Source organism: Budorcas taxicolor, chromosome 3 (assembly GCF_023091745.1).
Source record: "Budorcas taxicolor isolate Tak-1 chromosome 3, Takin1.1, whole genome shotgun sequence".
Taxonomy (NCBI): domain Eukaryota; kingdom Metazoa; phylum Chordata; class Mammalia; order Artiodactyla; family Bovidae; genus Budorcas; species Budorcas taxicolor.
Genome location: NC_068912.1, coordinates 94,714,272 through 94,727,062, shown reverse-complemented (window position 1 = coordinate 94,727,062; position 12,791 = coordinate 94,714,272). Strand labels below are relative to the sequence as shown.

Here is a 12,791-nt window from a genome sequence, read left to right as displayed (position 1 = left end):
ATTGGCAGACATTCTTTACCACTGTGCCACCTAGATACTTTTAAAGTAGACATATCTTTAAGTTATCCTTGGATCCCAGATTCTTTCCTTAGAATAATTTTCTGTGTAGACTTTTTCTTTACATCTCAGCATTCATTAATTTATCAGACTTTTTTTTAATGAGATTTTCTTGTTGTTCAGTCGCTCAGTCGTGTCCGACTTTTTGCGACCCCATGGACTGCAGTACGTCAGGCTTTCCTATCCTTCTGCATCTCCCTGAGTTTGCTCAACCCATGTCCATTGAGTTGGTGATGCCATCCAACCATCTTCTGTCATCCACTTCTCCTCCTGCCCTCAGTCTTTCCCAGCATCAGGGTCTTTTCCAGTGAGTCAGTTCTTTGCATCAGGTGGCCAAAGTATTGGAGTTTCAGCTTCAGCATCAGTCCTTCCAGTGAACACCCAGGACTGATCTCCTTTAGGATGGACTGGTTGGATCTCCTTGCAGTGCAAGAGACTCTCGAGTCTTCTCCAATACCACAGTTCAAAAGCATGAATTCTTCGGCACTCAGCCTTCTTTATGGTCCGACTCTCACATGCATCATAAAATTCGCTCATTTAAAGTTTATGCTTTAATGTTTTTTGGTATGTTTACAAAGTTTTACAGCCATCACTATAATCTAATTTTAGTCCATCTTTATCACCGCCCCCCAACAAAGAAACACCAGACCTATGAAGAGTTCAATCCCTATACCTCTTTCCCTCACTCACCCTTGCTCCTGCCTCTCCTCTAATTCCTGGCAACTACTAATCTATTTTCTGTCTTAAACTTGCCTATGGGGCTTCCCAAGTGGTACAGTGGTAAAGAATGCACCTGCCAATTCAGGAGAGGTAGGTTCGACCTCCTGGTTGGGAACATCTCCTGTAGTAGGATATAGCAACCCATTCCATTACTTTTGCCTAGAAAATTCCATGGACAGAGGAGCCTGGCAGGCTACCATCCATCAGGTCACAGAGTCAAACATGACTTGAGTACACATGCCACAGCACAGACTTGCCTATTCTGGACCTTTTATATATTTAGGATCATATACTATCTGGTATTTTGTGACAGGCTTCTTTCACTTAGTATAATGTTTTCAGGGTTGATCTATGTTGTAGCATGAATCAGGACCGAATTCCTTTTTATTGTTGAATAATATTCTTTTGAATGATATGCTGCATTTTGTTTATGATATACAACAGTTGGCTTGTTTTCAGTTTTTGACCATTATCAATAATGCCTCTCTGAACATTTGTGTATGATGTTTTTGTGTGGATGCTTATTTTCATTTCTATTAAGTACATACCTAGGAGTGGAGTTACTGGCTTAGGGTAACTCTCTGTTTAACTTTTTGAGAAAATGCTAGACTACTTTTCACAACAGCCACACCAGTTTATATTCTATTCATAATGCATAAAGGTTCTATTTGCCCCACGTCCTCACCACCATTTGTGATTGTCTTTTTGATTGTAGCCGTTCTAGTGGTGTCTCACAGTGATTTTCATTTGCACTTCTGGAAAAGTGTTCACATTCTTTGCACATTTTTTTAGATGGATATTTTAATCTTATTATTTAGTTGTAAGGGTGATTTTATGTCTTCTGGATACAGCTTATCAGATAATATGACTTAGAAATTTTTCTTCAAGTCTGTGGGTTGTCCTTTTACTTCCTTTATAGTGTCCTGAGAAGCATGCAAATTTTAAGTTAGATGAAATCCAATTTATCAGTCTTCTGTTGCTTTTGGCTTTGGTGATTTTTCTGAGAAATCATTGCCTAAGCCTCAGTTACAAAGATTTAGTCCTGTTTTGAGTCTTATAGTTTTAGCTCTTACATTTAAGTCAATGTATAATCTACTTTGAGTTAATCTTTGTGGTGTGAGGTATGGATCCAAGTTCTTTTTTTTTTTTAATGTGGATATCCAGTTGTCCTAGTCCCATTTGTTGAATGTCATCAAACTGAATTGAAAATTTTCTTTCATCTCCATAGCATATTTATTTTTTATTTTATGGAATAAGCACATGTATAGGCTCATAATTAAGAGAGCTTTCATTAGACTCCATTTCCTTATTAGAAAGATGGGAATATATTTCATGGATTTTGTTGGTAGGCATGGTTTTAAAATACTGGAGTCTATAATTATGGTCAAAAGTCTTCCCAAATTATGTTGTGCTGGTGTTTTTGTTATGACCATATTTCCAGATCTCAGTCATGTTGGTTTGTTTAAAGAAGAGAATATCCATTGTACTAAGCAATGAGGGATGTATAATCTGATAAACATATTTATAATCTAAGTGGGAAATAGCATTAGATCCTTTCTTTGTTTAATTAACATAATTCACATTGATTTCAATTGAATCTCTGGTTCAGTAGTACTTGAAATTGAGCTTTAGCTGACCCTGATAAAAGGCAACTTGTGGTTTACATACAAAACAAGAACAATAAAATTTTTAAAAAGAAAGGTAGGGTGGGGGTGGGAATGAGTGTTGTAAACCCTTTAAAATAATAGAACAAAATTCCTTAAGTTCATGATGGGAATGGATTGGTAGTAAGGCGTTTAATAGTCTGTAGGTTCTTCTAGATTTGACTCTGCCTTGAAAGATAAAGCACAACAGTAACAAAAATAGTAAACCCTGCCTTAAAATACCCTGTAGATAGCATTTATTATTGAGAACACTTTGAGGGAAAAATTGTCAGATATTTAAGTTTATTTTTTTTCTTCCAGTTTTATTGAGATACAGAAGACTGTACTGTTTAAGTTATGGGTGTGATTGACTTTACTATTAATACATCATAAAAGTTTATCACAGTCTGTTTAGTGAGCATCCATTATGTCATTTAGATACAAAATCAAAGAAATAGAAAAAAAAATTTGTGTGATAAGAACTCTTAAGGTTACTTTCTTAGCCACTTTCATATATAACATACAGCAGTGTTAGTTATATGTAGCATGTTGTACATTACATTCCTAGTACTTATTTATCTTAAAACTGGATATTTCAGTTTATTTAAGTCACACCAGAAGTAAAAGTGGTGGTTTTCTTAGATAATATGATGTACTATATCAATAATGTGTTGCTATATAACAAACCTGTGTAATCTGCCTTAAAATAGCAGTCATTTATTTTGCTCACAAATCTGGGATAATTTGGCTAGGCCTCATGACTTGTTTCTGTTTCACGCAGTGCCTGTTGTTGGCCTAATTGCAGGGATAGGGGGAGGTACCAAAGGATGCCCTTTCAAGATGACTCACTCACGTGCTTGGGAAATTGAGCTGCAGCCGAGGTTCTCCTCCACATAGTTCTTTTTTGGCCTTTCTCACCGTGTGGTGATTGGGTTCCAAGAAAACAAGGCATTTCTGTGACCTGGTCTCAGAAGTCGTAGTCACTTCTTTTATGTTTATTGGTAGAGACAATTACAAAGTTTTGAGGATGGGGCCATGAACTCTACCTCTTGTTGGGGCCATTTTTGGAAATTTTAATCCACCCCGTGTTTCTTTCCACTTTATTGCTGCTTACATGTATTTCGGAGAAAATTCTTTAGAAAAAATCAATTTAATGTTTAGAAGTTAGTAGAAAACTAAAAGTAAAATAACATATCGTCTGAGCAAGAAACTTTAAAATTTTCCTTTCTCTATAGTTCTCAAGATTTTATTTTCAACTGCCTCTATTAAGAATTACTGAAACTTTGGATATTGTAAATATATATTTAATTTACTTGTGCAAATCCCAGCATGAATTATGTACTTATCAACATGCTTTTATTCTCAAGGATATGCAAAGAAAGTATGCATTGTGTTGGCAGGTTATAGGGTCACCCCTGGCTTTGGCGATGTGCTTGGAGGGCACAGCATGTAGCTGTCCTCACAGATACGGTTTATTACAACAGAGGAGCCAAAGCAAAATCAGCAAAGGAAGAAGGCACATGGGGCCAAATTCAGAGGAAACTAGGCCCAGACTTCCAGAGACTTCTCCCAGTGCGATCCTACAAGGTGTGCTTAATTCCTCCAGCAACAAATTGTGACAACACATGTGAAATGTCTGCCAGGGAAGCTTGTTAGAGACTCGGCGCCCAAAGTTTTTACTGGGGTCTTGTCCTGTAAGCACTCTCTACCTTGCACTTAGCCAAATTCCAGAGTCCCAAAAGGAAAGCAGGTGTTCAGTATAAATCAACCATTTGGGTTGCTTAAGCAGTTCAGGCACAGTGAGGTACCCTCCTAAAATCCAAGTTCCCAGACACCAGCCAAAGGCCAACTTTGTAGGCAGGCTTTTCTAAGGATAGCTATTTCAGGCCTGCTGTGTTAATGCTTTTTTAAAAAAAATTATCCCCTAATCTTTAAATTGTTCTTGATTAACCCTTCAGTGTTGTAGATTCTGAGTAAACTCCATAGTTAAAGGGTTAAACATAATTGAGATATAACTTGGCTGTTAACTTTAAAACCAAAACCAAATATCAATTTCTGTTAAAACTTGAAAGCTTCCTGATAGTATGGAGTTGAAACATTAACAGTCTTAAGCTAAATATATTGTCTGTGTATTACTAATAGATGGATTATAGTTACTGGAACAAATATGTTCAATAACTTTCCACCAACTTCTTCTTAAGTACATCCTTGGAGAGGAGAGACGAGTCTTAAGGAGCATGAGTTCTGGAACTAAACTATATGTCTTGGAGTCCTGGCTTCTCACACTTTCTCAGTTTTCTCATCTATCCAGGGGGGATAATAATAGTACCTACTTGATAGAGTTGTAGGTGGAATAGGTAAATTAATATACACACATATCTTGCTTTGTTGCATTTTGCAGATACTACCTTTTACAAATTGAAGGTTTGTGGCAGCCTTGTGTCGAGCAAGTCTATTGGCGTCATTTTTGCAGCAGCATTTACTCACTTTGTGGTCTGTCACATTTTGGTAATTCTCACAGTATTTCAGACTTTTTCATTATTACTATACTTGTTATGGCGATCTGTGATCAGTGATCTTCGATATTACTACTGCAGCTCACTGAAGGCTCAGATGATGGTTAGCATTTTTTAGCAATAAAGTATTTAAAATTAAGGTATGGACATTGTTTTTTAAGACATAATGCTGCTGCACACTTGATAAGCTACCAGGATAGTGTAAATACAACTTTTATGTGCACTGGGAAACCAAAAACTTTGTGTGAGTTGCTTTATTGTGATATTTGTTTTATTGTGGTGGACTGGAATATCTCTGAGGTCTATGGCTGTATGCAAAATATCTGCCAGGTAGTATGTGTTAACCCCTATATCATCATTCTGTGGTTATATTAATTATGATTACTGAGACAAAAATCAGACCATCTATTTATAAGAATATAATTTGAGGGCTGGTAGCCAGAATATGGGAAGTTGTGTCTATCCTAAGTTTTTAAAGATATATGATTGTCATATCTTTACAGTACAGTAAGAGATTGGGGGTGTGGAGAGTCAGAATAATTTGCTATAAAGTTAAACTCGGAAGTATTTAGGACCTTTAATCCTCAATTAATGTGTCTCCTTTAATCATTGGTACCAATGTGACTGCACAGTTCAATAGGATATTTCTACAAATAATTAAATGCCTGTATAGAAAAATAATTCCCATGTTCTTGGTTAGAATTCTGTTTGGCTAGGAATGGACAAGTGAAATTATATTAGTGGAAACAGATTAGTAGTTTTCTAACATTGTTGCTTACACAGTAAAATAAGCTTTCTTACTAGGGAAGAGAGTACACAAGGCGTTAACTTAAAGAATGAAGTTAATATTTTTAACATTTCTCCTTAAGGACCAGTATATTGCGGAGAATCACGCAGATGGAATTATAGTAAGTTTAATCTAATCTTTACTCCGCTTTACTTCTGCAGAGCATTAATAACCAGTTATGTCAGGAGAAGCCTGAATTTCCACTTATTTTTCAACACAAATCCCTCTTTTTACCCACTCACTGCTCTCTATTGTTGATTCTTGCAATTTTCCTTGAGCTCTTACAGTTGGCCGCCTTTCAGCAATCATTTGGAGGGGAAATTTAGATCTTAAAATTAAGTGTTGGTTCTTATTGAATCACCTTGCATGTGTTAACTTGACGGGTAAATCATGGTGTAAAAATGTGGCTTTTATGACTAAATACTGCATAACTCACAATGCTACATTTCTTGGCAAACTGTTGCTAATGAAAGTAGGGGGCACAGTACTGAAACATCTTAATCTAATTATATGTTTTCCTTTTTAGATTTTGTGTATTGTGTTAGCTGTCACTGCCACTGTGGTGTATACTGCTTTTTTGTAGCAGCAGATTGCAATGTGAATTTTTTCACATATAGCCATTTTCTCTTCTTTCTTCCCCTTGGTTTTTTACTCTTCCTTATATTCAGCTTGCCCACCATAAAGAAAATTTTATTGGAAATAAAAGTTAGAGTTTGAAGGTTTGCAGTTTAAGCTTCCCTGATTTTATGATACATGTGTGACTTGTGTTCACACTGTATTTTTGAAGCATGAGGCAATCTCTTTTTTTAGTCTTGAGGCTTTACAAATGCCAGAGGTCTGCAAACTCATTTTGTAAATCTTCAAAACCATCTTATGATTATACTTGAAAGGATGAGTATGTTATCTTTTTATTTGCTTTAAAATGAACACCAAGTTAGATGTCTGTGTTGTTTACATATTTCTCTTGAGAAAACAGAGATAAGAGAAACATTTTAAAATTTTGAATTCTTAAACACGTTGAAATTTTTGTTTCTCTTCACAGTATGAATTCAGGGTTTGAGCCCTGGTGATTTAATAGAACTATGTGATATAAACACAATACAATATAACATACCTCTTCCTGAGATAGCAGTTAAGATTATAAGCCTCATGGAAAAAGACTATGTAAGTAAGTTATCTAGAATTTCATGGTTCCCTAATACCTTAAGGAAAATTAATTATGGCAGTTATTTTTATCTCTTTTCCCTCAAAGCACATCAATTACTTTTTATTATGTTAAACAATAGTTTTATAAAGCATACCAAAAATGTTTGTTTATTTGCAGTTTAAAAACATCTAGAAAGTTTATACTCATAGAAAATCTAAACTTATAGAAAACAGACATATTTGAATCATTTGAGTAGGGACCATAGCATTTTTCCTTAAGAGTTTTTATTTATTTATTTATTTTTTTAAAGGAGTTGTTTATGGTTTAGGCCTTGAACCCAGACTGCTAGGACCTAGCCCTGCCACTTACTAGCTGTGACTACAGGCAAGTTACTTAACCTTTGAGTCTTCTTTTCCTCATCTATAAAGAAAAGTGACTTCTACCTCAAGAGGGTTGTTGTAAGATAGTAGGCACATAGTACTCAATAAATGTTAGCTATACATACATTATATATATATAATTAATATATTTTGTGTTGTATTGCATGAACTTTATTAATGTTAACAGATTAGGGCTCGGGATTGTCATTTGTTTGCACTTCTCAAGCTCTTCATGTTCTCTTTTAAAGCAAAGCATAGAATGTTGTTTGACATATTTTAGCCTGAAGTTGATTGATCACAGATTGTTAGATATGTGTAGAATAGTTGTATTTTCTGTTAACAACAGCAGCAAGAAATATTTGGAACCTTTAACATACATCTTAAAAAGTCTAAAAGTGTTCTGTGGGATTGACAAGCCTAATCTTGGGCTTCTGAAAAACGGAACATTGCATTCAAAAGATAGAATTCTGGTCCATTTTTCCAAAGTTACTTTCTTAGTGTCTTTATAAATTTTACTGACATTAATGTAATAGGTGAGAATAAGGAGGCAGCATGTTCTTGTTCCTGTGGCTCAAAGTATTAGAAGTGGGATTTTGCCTTTGTTAAAGCACCTGGGTCCCTTTAGAGAAAAATTACTATGTAAAAGTAAGAAATATATTCTAAGAACAGCTCCAGGATTGTTGAGACACTTGTTTAGTTATTATGGCCCAGCCTGGTATCTGAAAATAGAATTCTAAAGTAATAACCAGAAAGCCCTTAGAGACCATCGCATCCAGATATTTCTTCATTTTATACATTGGGAAAGTGAGGCCCATAGCAGATTAGACTTGCCAGGTCACTGGTAGAGCAAGGATTCTAGAAATTCAAGTTCTGAGTCTCTGTTTCTGTGCTTTTCCTAATGGTTTGGAACCTTCCCCACTTTATAAATTATTAATTATTGTTTTCAGAGTTTCTTCTCTGTGTCCTTTATTTCCTAGGCCTAGAATATTTATGGTAGATAGACTGTTGTGAAAGAATTCTTTGATTTAGTGATTTTTCCATATACAGAGAGGGGATTTAAGAAAAAAGTTAACTTACGTATTAAATAAGAATGCTATAAGAAACTTTCCTATTATCTCAATTTCCATTGTTAGGTGCTTTTAAATTTTCACAAATGCTTTTGAAACTCATCAGTAAAATACATCTTTTCTAATTCTATTTTAGTATTTTCTGTTATAAGCTCTACCTAATACATATTTGAAGTTTAGTTTTCCAGATCAAGGAAAGCTGAAGAACTTAAGATTTTATTTCTTGGTTTTTATATAATGTAGTCTTCTAAATGGTGGATTTAAACTTTACTTTGGCAAAGACCTTGGTTTAAAATCTCACCCTCCTCCAAAAAAAAAAAAATCAGGAAGCTGTGGAGTCTTGTTTTTAAAATACCATTATGCTGGCAAAATAGTTTCTTGGCTTGGAGTCAGAAAACCTAGGCTTTCTCTCTCTCTCTCTCAAATGTAACTACATGTTTGAGTATTTTCCTTCTAAATCCTCCAGAAAAAAAAGCTTTCTTCCCCCCAACAACCGATTAGGAGATACGTTTCTTTGCCTTTAGTGACTGTAAAACTAGATGCCTATACAGTGCAATACACATTGATGGAAGGTGGCAATAGTATGGGGTGTAAAGATAAGATTATAGTGGTGCAAGTATATTAGCTCGTCATAGGTATAATGCTCATTAATTCCAAAGTAAGAGCATTTCTCCCCACTTTGATATTTGTGTTGAATTAAAAATTTGAGAAGCACTGAGTTGAATTGAGAATTTATTGTTTTGGCTTCCTGAAACCATTCTACAACTCTTTCCATGTGTTTTCGTTTGGCTTCACCTTTCTATGTGACAGATTCATTCATTTTTCCTCCTTACTATGCTTTTTGAGAAATTTTTTTATAAGAAACTCTTAGCCTGCTGTATAGTAAAGTTGTTTTATTTCCTCCTTGAAATTTGACCAACATGTCTGTATTGCTGCTCCCAGGACTGTGCTGTCAGAAATGTGGGCATTTCATACATTTGAGAGGGTCAACACCAGAAGGGTAATTACAATAAAAATAACTATACTGTGCTTCTTTACCTCAGAGTACTATTAATCCTGTGGATGCAATATATCAACCTAGTCCCTTGGAACCTGTGGTCAACACAATGCCTTCCCAGACTGTCTTACCTCCAGGTATAGTATAGTATTTGGAAAAATGTTTCACAGATTCATTAATGACAAAAAAAAATTTTTAATGGCAGTTGTAGTAATCTTGAAGAGCTCTCTCTCTCTCTCTCTCTTTTTTCTTTTAAATAAGTAAAAGGAATCTCACACACAGATACAGCCAAAAATGAACTGGAAAAATATGATACTATTTTTGGGATTGGAGCTTTTAAAACACAGTTCAAAAGGTTTTGGTTTTCAAAGTGAGATGGAAGACAAACATGATTACTTGGATTAGCTGATAGGACTGAATCCTATGACCTAGGATTCATGGCTACCAAGGAAAACATAATTTACCTTGATCTACTTGAAGGTAACCCAGAAATGTTCTATTTTTGTGTATTCTTTATAACTCTGAATTATACAAGTGATTTCTTTATGGTGGACTTCAGGATAATGAGAAAGCGAGGAATGAAATTTTTGATGCCTATTGATTAGTTACACATGTGTATTTTTAAGGATAGAGTAATAAATATATTTTTTTAAACTGGCAAAGGAGGGCTTAGGTCCAACACCCACTGATTCCTTTTACTTTTTTGTGGTATCCAAAATTTCAGTTGTTGGCTGAAATGTTCTCATTGGTGATGAAGTTAAGTCAGAAATTTTACTGGGGGAAAAAAAATCTTTTTAAAATTACTTATGTATGTGAGGTCTTTTTAGGAATTTTTTTTCCTTAGGAGAAAATTAGGAACATAATATCTCATGAGACTAAAGAGGAAGTAATGTGCCACATTTTAGATTTTACATGTGGTTTAATCCTCGGGTGCCTGCTGTGTGCCTGTTAAGTTGCTCAGTCGTGTCCAACTCTTTGCAACCTATGGACCAGGCTCCTCTGTCTATGGGATTCTCCAGACAGGAATACTGGAGTGGGTTTCTATACCCTCCTTCAGAGGATCTTCCCAACCTGGGGATCAAACCCAAATTTCTTAGGTCTGATGCATTGGCAAACAGATTCCTTACCTCTGAGCCATTTGGGAAGCCCATCCTTGGGGAGGAAACAGTTTATCATCAGAAGCATTTGCTGGTTGTACAGAGCAATTGTACTAAGATATTGTCTTATCTTGACTAGTCTTTGAAATCCCACCTAGTGTCTCAGTACTCAGTAGCCTACCATCATTGAGTTTAAAGAGGATAGGGCATCAGAAAGGACTAGCAGCATGAAAAGTGACTTATTGGAGGACAGTCTCAAAAGTTACTGGTCTCTAAGATTTTGAATTCCACAGAGTTGTCATTAAAAGTTGTGTTTGGCTTTTTCTCTCACTTATTTCACATCTTAAATCTCCTAGAACCTACTCAGTTGTGTAAGTCAGAGCAGCGTCCATCTTCTCTACCAGTTGGACCTGTATTAGCAACCTTGGGACATCATCAGACTCCAACACCAAATAGTACAGGTACAGATTGTGTGATTCCTTTACTTCTCATAACTGCCCATTAACATTTGAGATTTGTGTTTGATTACTGATGGGAAAACGTTGAAGAAAGGTGGTATATTTTGCATTGGAGATACCTTAGTTTTACCTTTATAGTTCCATCTATGAGGTATGGTTAGCTTTGTGATTGAACCAGACATTTAATAATAATTATAAAGACTCTGATGCTGGAAGGGATTGGGGGCAGGAGGAAAAGGGGACGACAGAGGATGAGATGACTGGATGGCATCACTGACTTGATGGACGTGAGTTTGAGTGAACTCCAGGAGTTGGTGATGGACAGGGAGGCCTGGCATGCTGCTATTCATGGGGTCGCAGAATCGGACACGACTGAGCAACTGAACTGAACTGAAGTGATAATTTATATGAAATAAATTATTGCAGAATTTTGTGTATTTGTTGAGATTTATTTTGAAGATATGTATTGGCTTTTTAAAAAAAAATTGCTCAGGTTAGATTTATATACTCTTATTGTAAAGGAATCAAATAATACAGAAGTATGAGAACAAAAGCTGTAAATCTTCTTTACTGTTTGTATACATGTATGTACATGTCTACCTGTATTGCATACTTTTATTGCTGTTTTTGTTCAAACCTAAATGAGATCATATGGCTCTGTGACTCTCAATTTTCATTTAACCGAGAAACATTTAGAGAGCTTTCTGTGCTTATACACTTAGGTCTGCAGCATACTTTTTAAAGCTGCTCAAGCTATTTTCCTTGTGATGACATTTAGGTTGATTGCAGTATTTTCCTATTATAAGCAGTGTTTCAGGGAATACTCTTGAACAGAAACTCGGGCACATAATATATTTTTATGGATAGATTTATCCGTCACATTTTTCACCAATTTTATAAGTATAAAAGGATACTTGATTTAATTTGCATTTTCTTAATTTGTTTAGATTCCTGGTCTTTATTTTTTTCTCTGATTCACAAGGATGCTATCAATTTAGTATAGATTTATTCCTTATTTTAAAACTAATCAGGTTGATGTTGAGTTATCAGTTGAACCAAACTCAAGGGAGCACTTGGTTTTTGTCCCTATTACACCTGGAGGCCAAAATCAAAACCACGTGAAGGACATGGGAGATGAGCCCCTGCTATTGCTCCACAGATTCTTTGCTGGGTGGGAATTTCCTGTGTAATAATGAAAAGCTACCTTGTGATTTTTAGCCCAGTATGAAATTTGAATTAGTAAAGATGCTGATGCTGTTACTTTGGATTTTTAATATTTAGCAGCCTGAACCATATGTCTTCTTAATTTTCAAAAAGAGCAAGCAACAAGAAGTGCGCTCTTACTTGAAACTTTAAAGTGATGATAAGCAATTTGAATCATAAGGTTGAAATGTTTGGCTGACTTTTTTCTGTATATCACTACACTTTGCCATTTTAAAAATGGTATCTGTGTTTCTTTTTTTATAAGGAGGAATTATGTTAGAATTTTGAAATAGCTAAAATATATCTATTTGGAAATATAAAATACTGGTCAGTTACAACTTTGAAAAAGTTCGCATTTTTTATGTACATGAAGTTTAGAGTCATTAATTAGTTATAAATAATGATAAATAATTTAGGATAAATTATTCCAGGAGGCATTATAAATATATAACATTTTAGAGTAGCTGGATTTAAAGAAATCTTTTGTGGTTTATGTCGTTTGATTTTTCAACCTAAGTTCTTCATCTTTCTTTCCTTTATCTCTGTCATTAACACATAAAACATGTTTTTTCTCATAAGGAAAACTCAGTTCTTTGGATTGCAGTTCCCATTCTAACTCATTTTCTTCTTGAATACATTTTCAGTTTTGTGTGGTTGCCAGGACTGTTTGCATATTACTTAATCATTTGTATTTCCTGGTCTCTTTCTTCCTTTCTCTG

At 35.1% G+C, this 12,791-nt stretch overlaps 1 protein-coding gene across 3 annotated transcripts in view; it reads left to right on the top strand.

Moving 5' to 3' along the window:
• The window catches only part of OSBPL9 (oxysterol binding protein like 9), a 273,396-nt gene that overhangs the window by 239,476 nt on the left and 21,129 nt on the right, over nt 1-12,791 (top strand). For all 3 annotated transcript variants that reach the window (XM_052638144.1, XM_052638143.1, XM_052638142.1), the window contains 2 exons: nt 9,361-9,451; nt 10,768-10,872. In XM_052638144.1, coding sequence (XP_052494104.1) covers nt 9,361-9,451; nt 10,768-10,872 — 196 coding nt within the window. The remainder of the gene's footprint in view (nt 1-9,360; nt 9,452-10,767; nt 10,873-12,791) is intronic.